At 42.9% G+C, this 16,433-nt stretch overlaps 1 protein-coding gene across 2 annotated transcripts; it reads left to right on the forward strand.

The window, feature by feature from the left end:
* The first annotated feature begins 858 nt into the window (after positions 1–858).
* tubgcp3 (tubulin, gamma complex associated protein 3) lies at positions 859–12,634 on the forward strand. 2 transcript variants are annotated; one of them, XM_047339168.1, is made up of 23 exons: positions 859–1,040; positions 2,049–2,156; positions 2,823–2,890; positions 3,029–3,106; positions 3,219–3,427; positions 4,021–4,193; positions 4,550–4,662; positions 5,354–5,479; positions 5,578–5,646; positions 5,849–5,981; positions 6,072–6,238; positions 7,189–7,299; positions 7,420–7,528; positions 8,222–8,411; positions 8,532–8,667; positions 8,763–8,831; positions 8,924–9,059; positions 9,281–9,369; positions 9,606–9,737; positions 9,822–9,962; positions 10,052–10,168; positions 10,261–10,367; positions 10,530–12,634. In XM_047339168.1, exons 1-23 carry the CDS (start codon positions 965–967, stop codon positions 10,618–10,620), a joined length of 2,748 nt encoding a protein of 915 aa, XP_047195124.1. In that variant the 5' UTR covers positions 859–964; the 3' UTR covers positions 10,621–12,634. The 2 variants fall into 2 exon arrangements, with proteins under 2 accessions (XP_047195124.1, XP_035006256.1); XM_035150365.2 differs by having other exon boundaries at positions 10,261–10,355; positions 10,534–12,634.
* Positions 12,635–16,433: the final 3,799 nt, after the last annotated feature.

Here is a 16,433-nt window from a genome sequence, read left to right on the forward strand (position 1 = left end):
TCCCAAAAGATAATAACTTGTGGGCACAAGACATTAATTTTAAGACAATGTTTGTGTTTTAATCCCTCAGATACACACAGCCACCAGATTTGTACCATATCATGAAGAAAACTCAGCTAATCAAGTTTTATTTTCACCTGATATCACACAATGAAATTCCTGTTGCTCTTGCACAGAGACACAGGATTGTCAGGAATCCTTTGGTCCGACTTTTGTGATATAAAATCAACGTGTATATAAATTCTTCATCCTTGCATTGGGTATATATTTGATGTGAACTTTTTCTGTACATCAAATCAGCCGAATTTCACTTGTCTTTTTAATTCTGGTGTTTTTAATTTTAATTTGTGTTCCTTTATTAATATTATAAATGATTGCAACAGAAAGTTAACACAATATTAAGTCATCACTACATATAAACAAATGGTCGGAACCGTGATTCTTCGTGCTTTGTTTCCGGGGGGAACTATTTTCCTTCATTTGTCCAACCTCTGTTTCCTGGAGACGCTTTTCGGCGGGTTCTGTTGGGACACCAGCGTCAACGTCACTGCAATAACACCCACCGCATCCGGTTATTATCTTCCCAATAAAATCCCAGCTGAAGGGAGGCTGTCTGAGCACAAGCATTTAGATGGATTTAAACGTGTGAAAGTGCAGTTATCTATTTTTCAAATCATGTATAAAGAATCATTAAGGTATTATACATGTAATTATTATTAATATTATATTTCAATTGTATGTACAATTTTATATACATATGCTCAATGAAGCAGCCAGAGTTCCATGCTTTTACTTTGAAGGAACAGGCCGCTAGCTGCTGTCATGTGCTTCCTGCCTCGCGCTAGCTTGACTCCACTTGTCAAAATGGCGCAGCTCTTAGTGGGAGTCTGGAGTTAGTTCTCATCATCCAGAGACATTAAATAAACCCCCGGGCCTCACACGGAGCGTTAGCCGCGTTAGCAGCATGGCGACCCTGGACCAGAAATCGCCCAACGTGCTTCTCCAGAGCCTCTGCTGCAGGATCACGGGGAAAAGCGAAGGTACGCCCGGCAACGCTGGCACGCTCCGCGCCAGTTGCGTTCAATGCGAAATCCAAACCAAACGTCATTCAAATAAATCTGCACTCAAACGTTTCTCCTCACAATTCAAATCTTAAACGCGTCACTTAATCTGTAAAGGACTTTTATTAATCGTTGCAGTCTACTGACCATTTCGGCGCATGTTTCCTGCACCTGTCAGCCCCACATTTATCAATAATTTAACACTTTCACTGCTCTCATTGGCTCAAGCCGCTATGTTTTTGTGGCGGAGTGTTGTAGAAAACGATGGGACTTTCGTGAGGATGAACGCTACTTGCTTTAGTTGGAAAAATGCCGAATCAAATATACAATATTGCTTCTTTCTTTAAGTGCATACAAGTGATCCAACACACTAAACCATAAGAAACACAGATGGTGTTTGGTGCCACTTTAGCTGAGCAGGATAACGGCACGTAAGCGGGGCTTGGTCCGCTGTCAGCCAATGGGCTCGGGCTGTAAGCACATATAAACTTAGCTTCATGCTACATGGAGCTATTATGTATTAGCTTTGTATTGATCAGATGGTTTGATTTCAATCCGGTTATCTGTTAGCTTGTTAGCCATTTAGCTGTGGTGCTGATCACTACCCTGGTTGGTCCTGCTAGCTGCAGGCCTCTGCTGGATGCTGGCATCTCAGAGGATGGTTAGCAGGTCTTCATCACAGAGGAGCAGCAAACAAATCACTGTGATCATGTGTTTCTCAGTCACTTTTAAAGAGATGGCAACTTGGACCATGTGATCAAACACAGCAACTATTACCTGTAATTGTTTTTAACCCATTCGCATAAGTAGTTTTCAAAACAACAGCACATTCACACCAGGATCCTGAAGTTTTATAATGTGCATTTTCTTTTTGATTTTGAGAAATCTATAGCAAGAGCAGCAGCGTTCTACTGGTTCTACTGGTTTCTGCATTACCTCAAAGTGTCTCCTTGACCTCTACTCATCACCGGTTGTTTATTTCTCCAGCTGAAGTCGCCCACCAGTTCCAGTATGCAGTGCGAGTCATCGGCAGTAACTACGCCCCCACCATTGAGCGGGATGAGTTCCTGGTTTCGGAGAAGATCAAGAAAGAACGTAAGCTGGTCGTTGGATGAATATTGTCACCTGATGACACAGTCGTACCGCGGGTTATTGAACTACTGGAACTTTTCTCCCCGTGTGTTCGATGCCTTTTACGCTGGAGCCATTCCACCAAAGAAACTTTCATGAGAGGGAGGATGGCACCATTAGTGGGAAAACATTGATCAAAGCTAAAACAAAAATAGTGCAGCACTTACCGCACAGAATGACTTATTTATCAAAGGTTGACCGAAGGCCTCAGAGGTGCCATTAAAATAACGATTCAGGTTGTTACTTTGCAGTTTGCAACAGGCACCTGCTGACTGGATTTACATGTGGATTCCTGATGTGAGTAAATCAGATATTTGGTTGAGGTTGAGTTTATTCCAGTTTATCAACTAAAGTGGCTACGGGAATTCAATTCAGCTCTCGCTACAAAGTGTGACGTGTCAGCAACATGTGGTCAGACTGCTGGTGTTGTTCAGGTGTAATAAAGTCTCATAGAAAACAGACACTGAAGGTTTTTTGTTTCTCTGCACAACAGAACGAGCCTTTAGTCTTTTCTAAGCAAATCTTCTTGACCTCATGTTCCTCATCTACTTTCTTTTGCTTTACTCTCGTTCATGATTGCAAAGTTAATATTGTAGGAGATTTACAAAGTTTGTCTTGATGCTGTTGCAGTGCTGAGACAGAGGAGAGAAGCCGACGCTGCTTTGTTCTCTGAGCTGCACAGAAAACTTCAGACACAGGTTAGTAATTTTTTCTCTTCAGTTCTTCAAATCATCATGTGGAATTTGATCAAATAAGATTCATAGTGTATCTTTTTATTCATGCTTTGGTTATCGATTGCATTATTTGTTAATTAGGGATATTTTGTGCTTTGACAGGGCGTTCTGAAGCATCGCTGGTCTGTTCTCTACCTGCTGCTCAGCCTCTCTGAGGACCCTCGTAAGCCATCCGGCAGGGTGAGACACACACACACGCACACATCTCCTTCTTCAATAGGTTGTCTAAAAAAGGACCATAATAAAAGCATGAGGTTTAAACTAACTTCTCTCATCTACCCATCCTTCTCAGGTCGGCAACTATGGGGCGCTGTTTGCCCAGGCCCTCCCCAGGGACGCCCACTCCACGCCGTTCTACTGCACCCGGCCACAGAGCCTGGCCCTGGGCTACGGGGAGAGAAGCGGCGTGCTGACGGCCAGTGTCGGCACCAGTGGAATCTCCAGTCTGGGAGTCTACACGCTGAACGGACCCACGCCGACGCCACAGTCACTACTGGCCGGGTGAGAAGACAGATTTAAAATTAATCTTTTTTATTACGTTGCATTTAAAAGCATCTGGTGCCAAGCTCCACTGTTAATCTGAAGTCTGCTTTATATTGATATACATGTAGTCAAGATAATAAGTACACTCTCACAGTTTCACCTAAAAGCCTCTGGTGAGAGAAGGTTTACTTATTTGACACTCATCTTGTAAAAAAACTTAGTGTGAGATAAAGGAAGCATCAATTAACAGTGGAGCCTGAACTGGCGTCTCAGCCTGACCTCACATAAATCTCTCTTATGAGGCACCAGAAGGCCATTTAATTCCATTTATCCTCATTAATAATGCAGGAGTCCTTCAGTTAAAAATGACCATTGAGCTGTTGACGCTCACCTTTTAATTGTGAAAGGTCAAGTCCTTACTCCAAACATAAAAAAAGTCTCATGGCATTAGGGTTCGGGTTAATCCTAACCTTTTGAATTGCATTTAGATCATCAATTTATATCAACGCCAACTAGATCATATCCAGATGTTTGTATAATGACAACATTAGTGCAGGATACTGGTTGGAACTTTGTAACTAACAGTGAATGTGTGTTTGTGTGTGTTTTAGTCAACCTCCTCAATCTGCAGCTGCAGCCGTTCAGCCTCTGGGCTCTCGACTGGCCTGGACTCTTCCCATGAGCTCCTCCCCCTCCGCTCTGACCCTGCCCACCACCCGGCCAGCTCTCGGACCTCAGGCTCCCTCCACACGTGTGGTCCGAACTCGCCGAGACGGTGACACAGGTGCGGAGCGACGTATATAAACACAGAATAATCTTATAACCGTAAGCGGTGCAGGTTACAGACTGAGCAGAACATCATTAATGTGTTTTGTTATTTTAAGTCTTGAGTCTTTTTAAAGTAGAACAATAGATCAATATGAGGTTATAGCAAATATAATCAGCAGAGCTTCATCATCGTCTTACATTTTTTAAATCTACTCTCAAAAAACATTAATAAGTTTAAACTCATGTCCCAGATTGTGTCATAGTTTCAGATAATCTTTTTTTGTTTTAAAATTTAATGTGAACTCTAAGAGCACAGTCTGTATTTTTGATGGACGATAAAACTGTTCATCCCCTCGTCCTCTGCTGGTATAGGGGAGGTCAGCGAGGCGGCGCTGGTGCGGGACATCCTCTACGTCTTCCAGGGCATCGACGGCAAGTTCATCAAATTGAGCGCCCAGGAGAACTGCTACAAAATAGACAGCAAGGTATGTGAACCGCATCGAGCCCTGTACAGCACACAGTGGCCGGAGTAACAGTAACAGTACAGCTCAGGACATCATCATCCTTGATCAACTGTTACAATATAAACAGCAAGGTGAAGAGCAACAGATTAAATCTGGCCTGGCTGGAAGCTTTACATCACTTGGATAATGCCACTGTCTCCCTCCCATCTTATGAAGCCCAGTTGAAGTAATGGTCACCGCATATTCAGAGAAGATGACATGATATCAAGGGAATTGTTGATGATTGGTCTTTAAACGAGAGATTCAACAGATCAATATGAAGCTCTTTGGCTCCGAGCCCCATCGACTCCTCTTTTCTCTGTCCTGTCAATTTCTTTTTCCCCTCTCTCTCATATCATCGATAGGAAGACCTGAGATGTAACCTGTCCCGTAGCTTCTCAGGGCTGCTAAACATAGACTTGCGGTCAATGTAGGAGCCACTGAGGCCAGAGATAAAAGAGTCGAGGATGGAGATACTTGTCTTTGGCCACTTTACCTCTCATTAAAGCTTCCTGTATACAAGGTTTTGTTAATCAGATAAAAATTGAATGCGTTGTTTAAAGATAAATCTTTAGATACAAAATTTGAATCGTCTCCATGATGTAACTCATCACAGCCGTCTAAATAAAACTGGAGACAGATATGTGTTGTAATGTGTGCATTGCGTCACCAGGTGGTGCTGCACAAGTCCCTGAGGGACACCTGCAGCAGACTGGCGGAGCTCGGCTGGCTCCACAACAAAGTCATGAAGTTCACCGACGCCAGAAGCGTCGACCGGGCCTTTGGGCTGGTCGGACAGGTGTGTCTGCGTTTACCACGTGTATTAATTATCCTTAATGGATATGTTCTTATTTTAATGCAGGTCTTTTTATCCATGTCTGTCCTCTCTGTCCTCAGAGCTTCTGTGCAGCGCTCCACCAGGAGCTGAAGGAATATTACAGGCTGCTGTCTGTCCTCCATTCTCAGGTAATCACATTAACGACTCATTTAAAGAATAAACTCCAACTTGATCTCAATTTTGCAACAGGATTTAGGGAAATTAAAGAACTTAAAGAAAAAGCTGATCAATATTGAATTAGAATGACACTCAGAGCACATACCAGTCTGTCTCATGTCATTTTCCCCATCATTCTGTTAACTGGTGTTTGTTGCTGTATATGTGTCTCAGCTGCAGGTGGAGGACGAACAAGGTGTGATCGTGTGCACAGAGAACAGCCTGACCCTCAGGAGGCTGCTGGTTTGGATGTACGACCCCAGAGTTCGGCTCAAAACACTGGCCGCCCTCGTCGACTACTGCCAAGGTGGGCTGGACGTGGCTGCTGTGTTTGTGTTGAGGTGAAATGTGTTAACATAAGATGAGTTTGCGTTTTTTAACCTGTTTGTGTGTTCAGGTCGAAAGGGAGGAGAGCTGGCTTCAGCTGTCCACGCCTACGGGAAAACGGGCGACCCGCAGATGAGAGCGCTGGTTCAACACATCCTCAGCCTGGTGTCAAACCCTATCCTCAACTTCCTCTACAGGTGGATCTATGATGGAGAGCTGGAAGATACGTACCACGAGGTACAAACATCTTTCTGATACTTTCAGTGCATGTGGGAAATCTTAGGAGAAAATATAGGACATTTCTCACTCACCACAACCAACTGTAGAAAACCGTGTGATGCGTCTGAATCTCCTGGCTCCCTGAGATCCTTTCATAGAGCAGCTAATCTGTACGTTGTTCCATTTAACTCCTCTGATGTTTGACCCTGATGAGAAAGAAGAGGGTTGAGAAATAAAGAAAGTGAGGTGAGGCAGGACATCTTCTTAAATGAGAACGGATGAGAGGAGTGTAATGGAGAACCTGCTGATGGATGTTTCTCCTTTATTTCTCCCTGCTCCCTCGTCTCTCAGTCACAGTATTTATGTGTCCAGCAGTAACCAGCAGTTATCACTGCACTCTGCTTGTAAGTGCTGTGTTTAAAGAAAGCAGAGAGAGAAAGTTATTGCACCTTTCATGAGGGAAATTAATGATAAGCTCTGTAAAACCCGATGTAAGAAACAACACCTGGCAATGCATTAAAAAAACATCTAGTAAAACACAAGTAAATAAGGGATGTTTTAGTTTGTAACATGACAGTGATTCCTTTTGGTGAACAGTTAGAAATTTAAATCTAGATTTTTGCTTTGGCTCCTTTATTTTTTACCAACAACTCAGCAGTCCTCAATCGTTTCCACCAGTCACATATTTTAATACATTTTCCATAAACCCATCATAAAGAAATGGCTTAATGCAATTGACAGTGACATACACATGAAAGTGAGGACAGGACCATAGACTGTAAAAAATAGACTAGTACAAAATGAAGCTAAAACATCCTGGATACAGGTGCTGCCATCTCTTTAATTAAGCATGTCATGAGCCGTAGTGACGACACCTGATCTGATTCTTGTTCATCACATTGACCTGATTTGAGAAAATAAAAGTTTACACTGTTTATTTAACTGTCTTTATTTATTTTTGTTTGTAGTTCTTTGTAGCATCTGATCCCAACGTGAAGGCCGATCGTCTGTGGCACGACAAGTACTCCCTCAGGAAGTGTATGATCCCCTCGTTCATCACTATGGACCAGGCCCGCAAGGTATATACACACCCACACATTCTACTACTATAGATCAGAGGTGCTGAAGTACTGACACACAAAACAAATATAACCTGACTATTATCTCCTGCCTGCTGCACTGTTTTATCTCCCCTCCAGGTTCTGCTGATCGGTAAATCCATCAACTTCCTGCACCAGGTTTGTCATGACAGAACGCCGCCGGGCAAAATCACAGCAGCGTCCAAGTCTGCAGACACGCCGAAAGATGGTAAGAGCCTCAGCTGCTTTCAGATATGCACAGAAGTCAGAAATCTTTCCTGAAGGGGCTGTGTGTGAGAACACAAATGTCCGAGTCAGTTGTTCCGGATATTTTTTGGAACTTTTCCTTTCCAGGAAAATGTCCCAGAAAATTCAGATAACAAGTGAACGTGTCGATGACGTTTTTACTGACAACAGCTATTGTTTTTCTCTCTGTACTTGGTTTAAGGACATAATTAGGATAACATAACATTAATAAAGAGACAATAAGACGCAGTATGCTCATGTAAAAGCTGGAATGATGCTACGAGCTTTATTGTCATTTAGTTTTTTTGTCCTCATTATATTGATATTGTTGTATTGACGTGGAGCAGTGGACTGGCAGTAATCGATGCTCTTACCGGTCGCTGGCCTTCTCCCGCTCTCCTTCTGACTACGAAGTGGAAAGAGTTATACTTAGGCTTATTCTATTGATTCGGTGTGTTCGGACTTCATCGGTCGAGTCTGATCTGAAGCTTTTACTGTATCTGCTGAAGGACGTCAAGTTGAATTGTTCGAGTCCTAAGAATTTTCACACAGATGTTGTGCCCTATCAAAACCTGAAAAGTTGAAGTCAAACATCAGTTTTACGTTTATATCAGCTGCACTAAAGTATGTGAACTTTTCGTCTGTTAATACCTTCTCCATCTCTGCCTTCTCGTAGCTGCAGAGCTGCTGTCGGACCTGGAGGGGGCGTTTCAGGAGAAGATCGACGCCGCCTACTTCGACACCAGCAAATACCTGCTGGACGTTCTCAATCAAAACTACCTGCTGCTGGAGCACCTGCAGGCCATGAGGAGATACCTGCTGCTGGGCCAGGGAGACTTCATCAGACACCTCATGGACCTACTAAAGTAACATATACACTTGATATCTTATAATAACACGTTAATGCTAATTTGTACACGTAAAGCAAAGATATAACAGTAGAATATTATTCAGGACTTATCCATATCCTAATTATGTTGTTGCAGACCGGAGTTGGTGCGTCCTGCCACCACGTTGTACCAACACAACCTGACTGGTATCTTAGAAACGGCCGTCAGAGCCACTAACGCCCAGTTTGACAACGCAGAGATCCTCAAGAGGCTCGACGTGCGTCTGCTGGAGGTAAAGTGTGTCTGAAAGTGTGTGTGTGAGAGTGTGTGTGTCTATGCATGGAAAAGATGTCAGCAGGTTCTCAACGTGTCGTTCATTTGCTCCAGGTGTCTTCGGGCGACACAGGCTGGGATGTTTTCAGCCTGGACTACCACGTGGAGGGACCCATTGCCACGGTAAGACACACTTTCACATACACTTCCCAGCACATTGTGTATGTTTTGTTTTGTTTTGATCTCAAAGATCTGTTGTGTGTTGTGTTTCCAAGTTGTTTACAAGGGATTGTATGGGCCACTACCTGCGCGTGTTTAACTTCTTGTGGAGGGCCAAGAGGATGGAGTACACGCTGACCGACATCTGGAAGGGACAGATGTGTAATGCCAAGCTCCTCAAAACCATGCCTGGTACAGAAACACACATGACAAACACACTTTCTTACCACATGAAGGTTTATCCCGCACACACTTTTTTTTGGTCCTAACAAAAAGCACATTTAACACTTTAGTAAATAGTGTTTTACAGATTTTTCTGATTTTCTAGGAGAAAAAGTTAAGCCAAACGAAGTCTGTTACTGCTCTCTCTGTAATCTGCGGCTCATAAAACCTTTTTTCTTTTTACCCTCCAGAGTTGAACGGCGCGCTGCACCAGTGTCACATCCTGGCCTCGGAGATGGTCCACTTCATCCACCAAATGCAGTACTACATCACCTTTGAGGTCAGACCATTAGCTGCGCCGTTCCCGTCACATCAATAAAAAGTAGTAATTACAGGAAGGAGGTGATTCATCGTGTCCGGTTAATTCTGATTTAAACAAAAGTGAAAGTCAGACTCATGAGGTTGTTTTTAGAAGTTTTAGCAGGTTTAAGGTGATTAAATAATGACAGTAATGGTGGTTGAGCCTGACTCAATGATACCTTATGATAGAGCAGTGTAATTTCCGTATGTGTGTAGGTGCTGGAATGCTGCTGGGACGAGCTGTGGAACAAGGTGCAGCAGGCTCAGGACCTCGACCACATCATCGCCGCCCACGAAGTCTTCCTGGACTCCATCATCTCAAGATGCCTGCTGGACAACAACAGCAGGGTAACGCACACAAACACTCACACAATAATCTGACGCCATAAATAAGATTGTCAGTCACATTTCCTGTCTCTTGTTTTCCCCCAGTCTCTTTTGAACCAGCTGAGGTCCATATTTGACCAGATCATTGAGTTTCAGAGAGTGCAGGACTCCCTCTACCGCTCTGCACTGGAGGAGCTCACCCTACGGCTGCAGTATGAGGAGAGGAAGAAGCAGAGAGAAGCAGAGGTAGGAACTGATCACGCTGGGCCACTGAGTAGAGAGAGTACTCTGTTCGACTAACCTGTCCCTATCTGTGTCGTCTCTTGCTGATTCAGGGTCAGTGGGGAGTGACGGCCGAGCAGGAAACGGAGGAGAAGCGGAGGATTCAGGAGTTCCAGGACACCATACCAAAGATGCGCTCCCAGTTCCGCATTCTCACAGACTGCTACCAGGTACTGACCTGAGCCACCTGGAGAAGCAGCAGTCGTTTATCATGGCAGAATCTTCTTCTTCTGAAATGTCCTTCTGACCTTGATCCTTTCAGGGCAGCGTCCAGCAGTTCCTGGTGTTGCTGATGACGAGCACAGATGAGAGTCTGCGGTTCCTCAGCTTCAGACTGGACTTCAACGAGCACTATAGGTTTGCACAACATCCTACACAGATCCAGTATATCACCTTTCAAAACCTCAGGGGAATTGTCGCTTATGTTTCTTATTGTTAACACATTGTAAACGTCAAGGAGAAAATTCTTCGTCAAACTGTGTTTTTAAGATGCATTCAGTAGAAGCTTGTCTCACAATTGTTCTGCTCGCCACAGGGCCAGAGAGCCGAGGCTGCGAGCTTCACTCGGCACCAACCGAGGGCGACGACTGTCAAATATCTGACAGGGAGACAACGGCATTGACAGGCAACCCAGCCAGTGGAGCATTGGGTCATGACATCGCGGAGATGGGCCAACCAGCAGACTTTCGGCGCTTCATATCCAGATGATGTCATACCTTGGAGGAGCCCTGAGCGTTCCTGGCATTGCAGCAGCGATGGCAGTTGCCAAGTGATGACATCACAGCAGTCGGCTGAGTGGGATCACAAACGAATAAAGTCAAGTAAATTAAAGTTATCAGAGCTTGTCGTGACGTGCAGAGTAAACACCCTAAACAGACGGCGGCGTGTGACAGGAAGTCGCAGTACATGGCATGCCTTATTCATGAGGGAAAATCTTTTTCTCTCAGCGTGTTTGCCAAAATCTAGTCCCAACACACATAATGTATGTACATAATTTATGCAAAAATGTATGTATGTGTGTGTATCTATAAATGCAGTGTGTCTGTGTTGCATTTCCTCACTAGGGTTTGACAGATATGGGTCAGATATTGATATTTTTTCAATTTTCTATCTGTAGCAGTTAATAAAACGATAAATTGGGGTTATTTTATTCCACAACAGAAAGTTTTTCTGCTTTTTAGCTTTTACAGCATGAGGCACTGAAGCTGTATGGACCGGCAGAAATCGTCAGCATATAGAATATTTAATATTTATAGTCAGTGTTGGTCCCTCACTATCTGTCTAACCCTAGTTCACCAGTCTCCTTAAAATCCAGGTTTTTTTAGAAATCAGGTCGGCTGTCCAGTCATGATCATACAGAGGATTTCTACTTACACACACAGGAAGAGAAAACAGCTCGTGCAGACATAGCGCCCCCTTGTTGTCGACTTTGTTTACATCCTATAATTGAAGTGTGTGTGGTTAGATTTGTAGGACATAGGAAACAGAATCTGTTGCCTGAGCAGCGAGATGTTACCTGGACTGAACTGACCGATGTGAAGAATGTCATTTAGGGTTTATGGAGTATTTAGGCGTGGTTCCCCTCAGCTTGTGCTGCAGGAGACGGAGCATGTTCAAGAAAACAATCCTCACAACAACCACAACAACCTCACTTCTTTCTCACCGCATAAAAAAAAAAAGCAAACAGCGTTAAATATTCTGACATTTCCGTTTCTTTAAATATTGTAAATATTTCAAAAACCAGAGTCCGAGTTTAAAGACTTTAATGGCTATAAATGTTAACATGGGCCATTTATTTTATGAAACAAGAGAAGAAAACAGTATTGTTGTATTATTCTTCTGTTATGTTTTACACTTACAATCCTAGAAGAGTGAGGTGAAAGTTCTTACCATTGCTTTGGCTCAATAATCACCAGGGCCTTAATCGCTGTGGTACAACATGACTATTTGCTGGATTTCCTTTTTTAACCACCATTCAAATGCGTTTTGCTGTAGAAAAAGGCAGAAATTGTAAGTTGAGGTAGCGAGTAGCAGTTTAACTGTGGAGTTATACAGTCACTTCTGTATGAACAGCTGTGAGCGGTGGTCTCACCCCATTGGAGCTATGATCCTGGGCCAGGGAACAGATGTTTCTAAAAAACAAAAAATAGAATAAAAAAGATCAGACATTGCACTTGCATTTCAAAGGATGTGATTCATTTATTAAATAATCAAACCTCCTGTTCCAATCTGGTCTATTAGATCTCACCGTTAAAATCTACATTAAACTACATAGTAACCAAGCAGATGATGTTAAACTTAGGGGTGTTTTTGAGTTTTAAGTTGAGTTTGTGTTTTTCGGAAAAAAACATGTTAGGTTCTTGGGGAAATGTTTACTTCTGCACATTTACCAACATTTCAGTTTTGGCCCCAGGTTTGATTTGACATTTTATTTTTTTTATTGTCATTGGAATAAATGGGTGCTGCATAGGGTCTGTGGACCAGCCCGCTGCTTTCTGACAATGACTTTCCTTCATATGAGTGTAAAGAAAATAAACTCCTGCACCGTCTGTCCGCTGCATTGTATAGCACATAATGTATAGAATATAGGGAAGCAAAGCATCCCACTTCTTTAATAAAATGTTTTTTCATATATACATATAAATGTGTCTTCCTTTATGTGTTTGAATATTTACTACTGATGTTGTTCGGTCAGGCCGCTTTGCTTTGACATACTGCCCCCTTGTGGCTTAAAGTATAAGATCATAAAAGAGCTTTTCATTTTGTGAAATACTAAATTAAATATTTGAATAGTAATAGCTTAAAGGGTTACTAAAGAAACTTGTGAGAGACAGATTAAAACAAGAATATGGAAAATTAAGCAGAAGCTGAGATATCCTGACCTTCACTATCCGGTGGGGGTCAAGCTCCACAAACATTGGAGCCTGCTTTTCCCATAATGCAACTCCCTAGTTAATTTTGAGTTATTGTTCTTTACTGGGGTTGCAACAAGGTAGGCAGAATGGGTAATTGCCTGGGGTCCCCCGAGCAAAGAGGGGGCTGGAGAGAACAGCTATTAATGTTAGACCACAGCAAGGACAAATCTGTACGAGAGTGAAACAACACTATAGTTTGAAACCACTTAAAAAAACTTTCGTGGTAATTTTAGAGGTTTATTTGGACTTAAACTTTACTACTTTACTGTTATTTATGTGAATGCAGTTTTTGTTTGGTGACCCCCCCCCCAATCCCTTGAAATGCTCATGTTCCTGACAAACACCACATGAACTGACAGTTTGAGTTCAGCACCGAGGACAGCGACACGTTGCCGTTGTTTTTGTAAACACATGATTTCCTAATGATGTGATTTGACTTGTAGTATCATAATAAAGCAGTTTTCTTTTTGCATTGCAGCCTGAACTGTGCACGAGTTGAATGAACCACTAGAGGGAGTAACAGCTTCTCTTATCCAGTGTCTGTCCCCTCCTCTCTCACTCTTCTCTGTCTCATCATCCTGGCTTTAGATTCTCGGGTATATAGGAGCTGCAATTAAAAACACTGATATACTTTAACTTTAAATATTTGACTGTTCTCTGGAGCCATTTTCAGTGAGTAAAAACGTTGCTCTTGTCGTTGGACGCTGGAGGAAGATGTTGACGGATCGGAGGCGAGAGAGAGAAAGTCTGGTTCCTCACGTCCAGCATCACCGTGGCCTCTTTCTCCTGCAGATATTTCTCCTGTCTGCTTTGATTTCAGTCTGGAGAAACCAATCCTTTCAGCGGGTCTCTCATTCAGACGTTTGATTCTCTGCTGTTTGTGAATGTGCGTCTGTGTAAATACCACTTTATTTGTCCAGAGAGTCATCTCTTCAGGCCTATATATAAACAGACTAATTTTAACACACCAGATAGCCCTGACTGTTGAGCTGGAACAGACACAGCCTGGATCTTCCTTTTCTTTCCTCCCTTTCGCTCAATCTTCATTTCTTTCTATGCATCCGTGTGTGATGCTGGATATCTGAGCATATAGAGGTGTTTGTCAGTGCATTGGTCTGTGAAATCAAAATGGTTTTCTGAATGCTTGAGACGTTTCTCCCAGTATTCCCAACGCCCCTCGTGTCATTTCTTTTCCCCTCAGCTGAAATAGCTTCCACTGTTGACCTTTATATTGAGCAGGACCTCCCACACTGACCTGGTGTATCAGCTCATTCTGAGGCTCTTTGACAGCCTCAGACATGTTCACTTACTCATAATCTTCCAGCAGCTTACATTTGACAAAATAAAAGTTTTCAACCCAAAGTTATGGGCCTCCATCAATAACATCTCCTAAAATGTCAGATATTTCAGATAAATGTCTGTGTGAGTCAGCAGCCTGGTGCAGTGAACCTCATCTAATACCTGAGAAACGGCTCCAGCTGCCACGGACAAGCACATCTGCACCTCCAAGTGTTTGGTATTTTCTCTGGAAAAGAAAAGATTTTATCAACCACAGCAAGTTGTAAATGTAACATATTCGAGGCTGATTTTAGGTTCATTGATACAATCTTATAAACTGACCTGTTCTTTCTACCTATATCTATATTTGATATGGTGTTGTTTGTTTACCATTTGTTGTTAATTGCCTTTAATTTGTAATTATTGCTACATTTGAATAAATAGTCTAACGCTCACTATGTGACAGGTGTAAAAAGAAGTTGTTAGTTTCCTTTGGCTCGAGCCAGGTTTGTCTCCAACTCTGCCGAAATAAAAACAAGAAGACCAAGTGTCATATCCCATCATGCATCAGCTGCAAACGCTAAAGGATGGTGCGCCATCTTTCCTGTCCTCCCAATGTTCTCCTGCGATGTTAGAAACATAAACCTACATGACTGTAAATGTCATTAAAGAAAAAGCGGCTTCATTTTCTTGCGACTGACTCGAGCCCTCGTCTCCTTTTGTACGACCTTCTGAGAGTGTTTTGAGGTGAGACAGGAAAAAACACTGCCGACCGTGCGTGTGTGTGTGTGTGTGTGTGTGTCGTCAGCCAGGAACGAACAGACAGCTGACATTTAATGGCATTTCCTGGCAGCAGGTGTGGTTGGGAGAATCTTATCAAACGGATAAATTCTTGTTCCTTGTTTCCATCCCTCTTGTCTCTGTATCTCCAGCTGGACCCACGTGTCTCAACACAACGGCAGAAAGAGCAAACTAATACAAAACCACTTCATTATGCATCACAACACAACACAAACCCATACAACAAGGCCACTATTCCAAAACATCGCATTGTGTCGGTGATCTCCTCCTCCTTTGTTCCCAGTTTGCTTTAACAAGAGTCTTGAGGATGCATGTGCAGCATTAATTGCACATTAGCATTTTGGGGTTTTAATGAGGATAATTAGAGCAGCAGGTCGTATTTAAGTCTGATACTTTTGCCCAGACGCAGAGCAGGAGTGAAAACTACTCTCAGCCGTGAGCACAGTATCTATCACCTCAAGTTTAAACCTGCACCTTCGGAAAGAGGGTTTCCCACGTTAGCGTTTCATTAATTGTGATCATCTAATTAATAGTGCGACGCGCTGAATTGAGGAGCGTTTTTGTTGTCGAGCTTCCTCTGATGATCATGTTGAGTTTGGTATTTTAAAATGAGACCAGACAGAAGTTAAATGGCACTCGAGATCAAACACCTCCACCAAGGCCAAACAGTCCCCTGAAATTCAAATCCGTCATATTCAAAAAACTATTGAAGGTAATATAAACCGTTGATGAGCGACTAAATCCATGTTATCTCAGCTACTTATTGGGGGTAGTTACAGGTTTCTAGCCCTATTTGTTACCATACCGGAGCCGAAGTAAGGCTGCCCCCTTATGAAACCACATTTAAACTAGCTAGATCCAGGTTTTATAATCACTTCCCTAAATATGCCAGATTTTTTCACATCTAGATCAATGAATTATTCCCTTGGAAATCAGAGAAAATATCTCACAATGAATTCCTGGATCCGCACCTTGGTCCGTGTCCACCAAGTCCAATGAAAATCCACTCAGCCGTTTTTGCATAATCCTGCACAAACTAACAGACAGGGGTTGAAAACATAAGCCCCTCGGCGGATGTAATGAAGAAACACATTATTGATTCACAACTGACTGACAACACACATGGACTGAGGCCAGGATCCCAGTAAACTGATGTTGACGGCTGAAATGATGAAGAATGACACAGTTTAGAGAACATAGTGAGAGTCAAACGCCAAATATCAAAAGGTTGACTTGGGTCAGGTCTTGATGAAGTCCTCACTCTCTCCGTCTTCACTGTCTCGACTCGTTTCTTCCTTCAAAAACGTTGAAATGTTAGTTTTCTCCTCGGCTCGGCTGGATTTCTTGATGTTGCAGCATGGTGACTTCACTCTTTTCGGCCTCCTCTCCCCCGCGTTACCTGACTCCTCCGCACATCCACATCTTTGACAGCTTCACTCTG

The sequence above is a fragment of the Hippoglossus stenolepis genome, chromosome 24, assembly GCF_022539355.2.
Source record: "Hippoglossus stenolepis isolate QCI-W04-F060 chromosome 24, HSTE1.2, whole genome shotgun sequence".
Taxonomy (NCBI): domain Eukaryota; kingdom Metazoa; phylum Chordata; class Actinopteri; order Pleuronectiformes; family Pleuronectidae; genus Hippoglossus; species Hippoglossus stenolepis.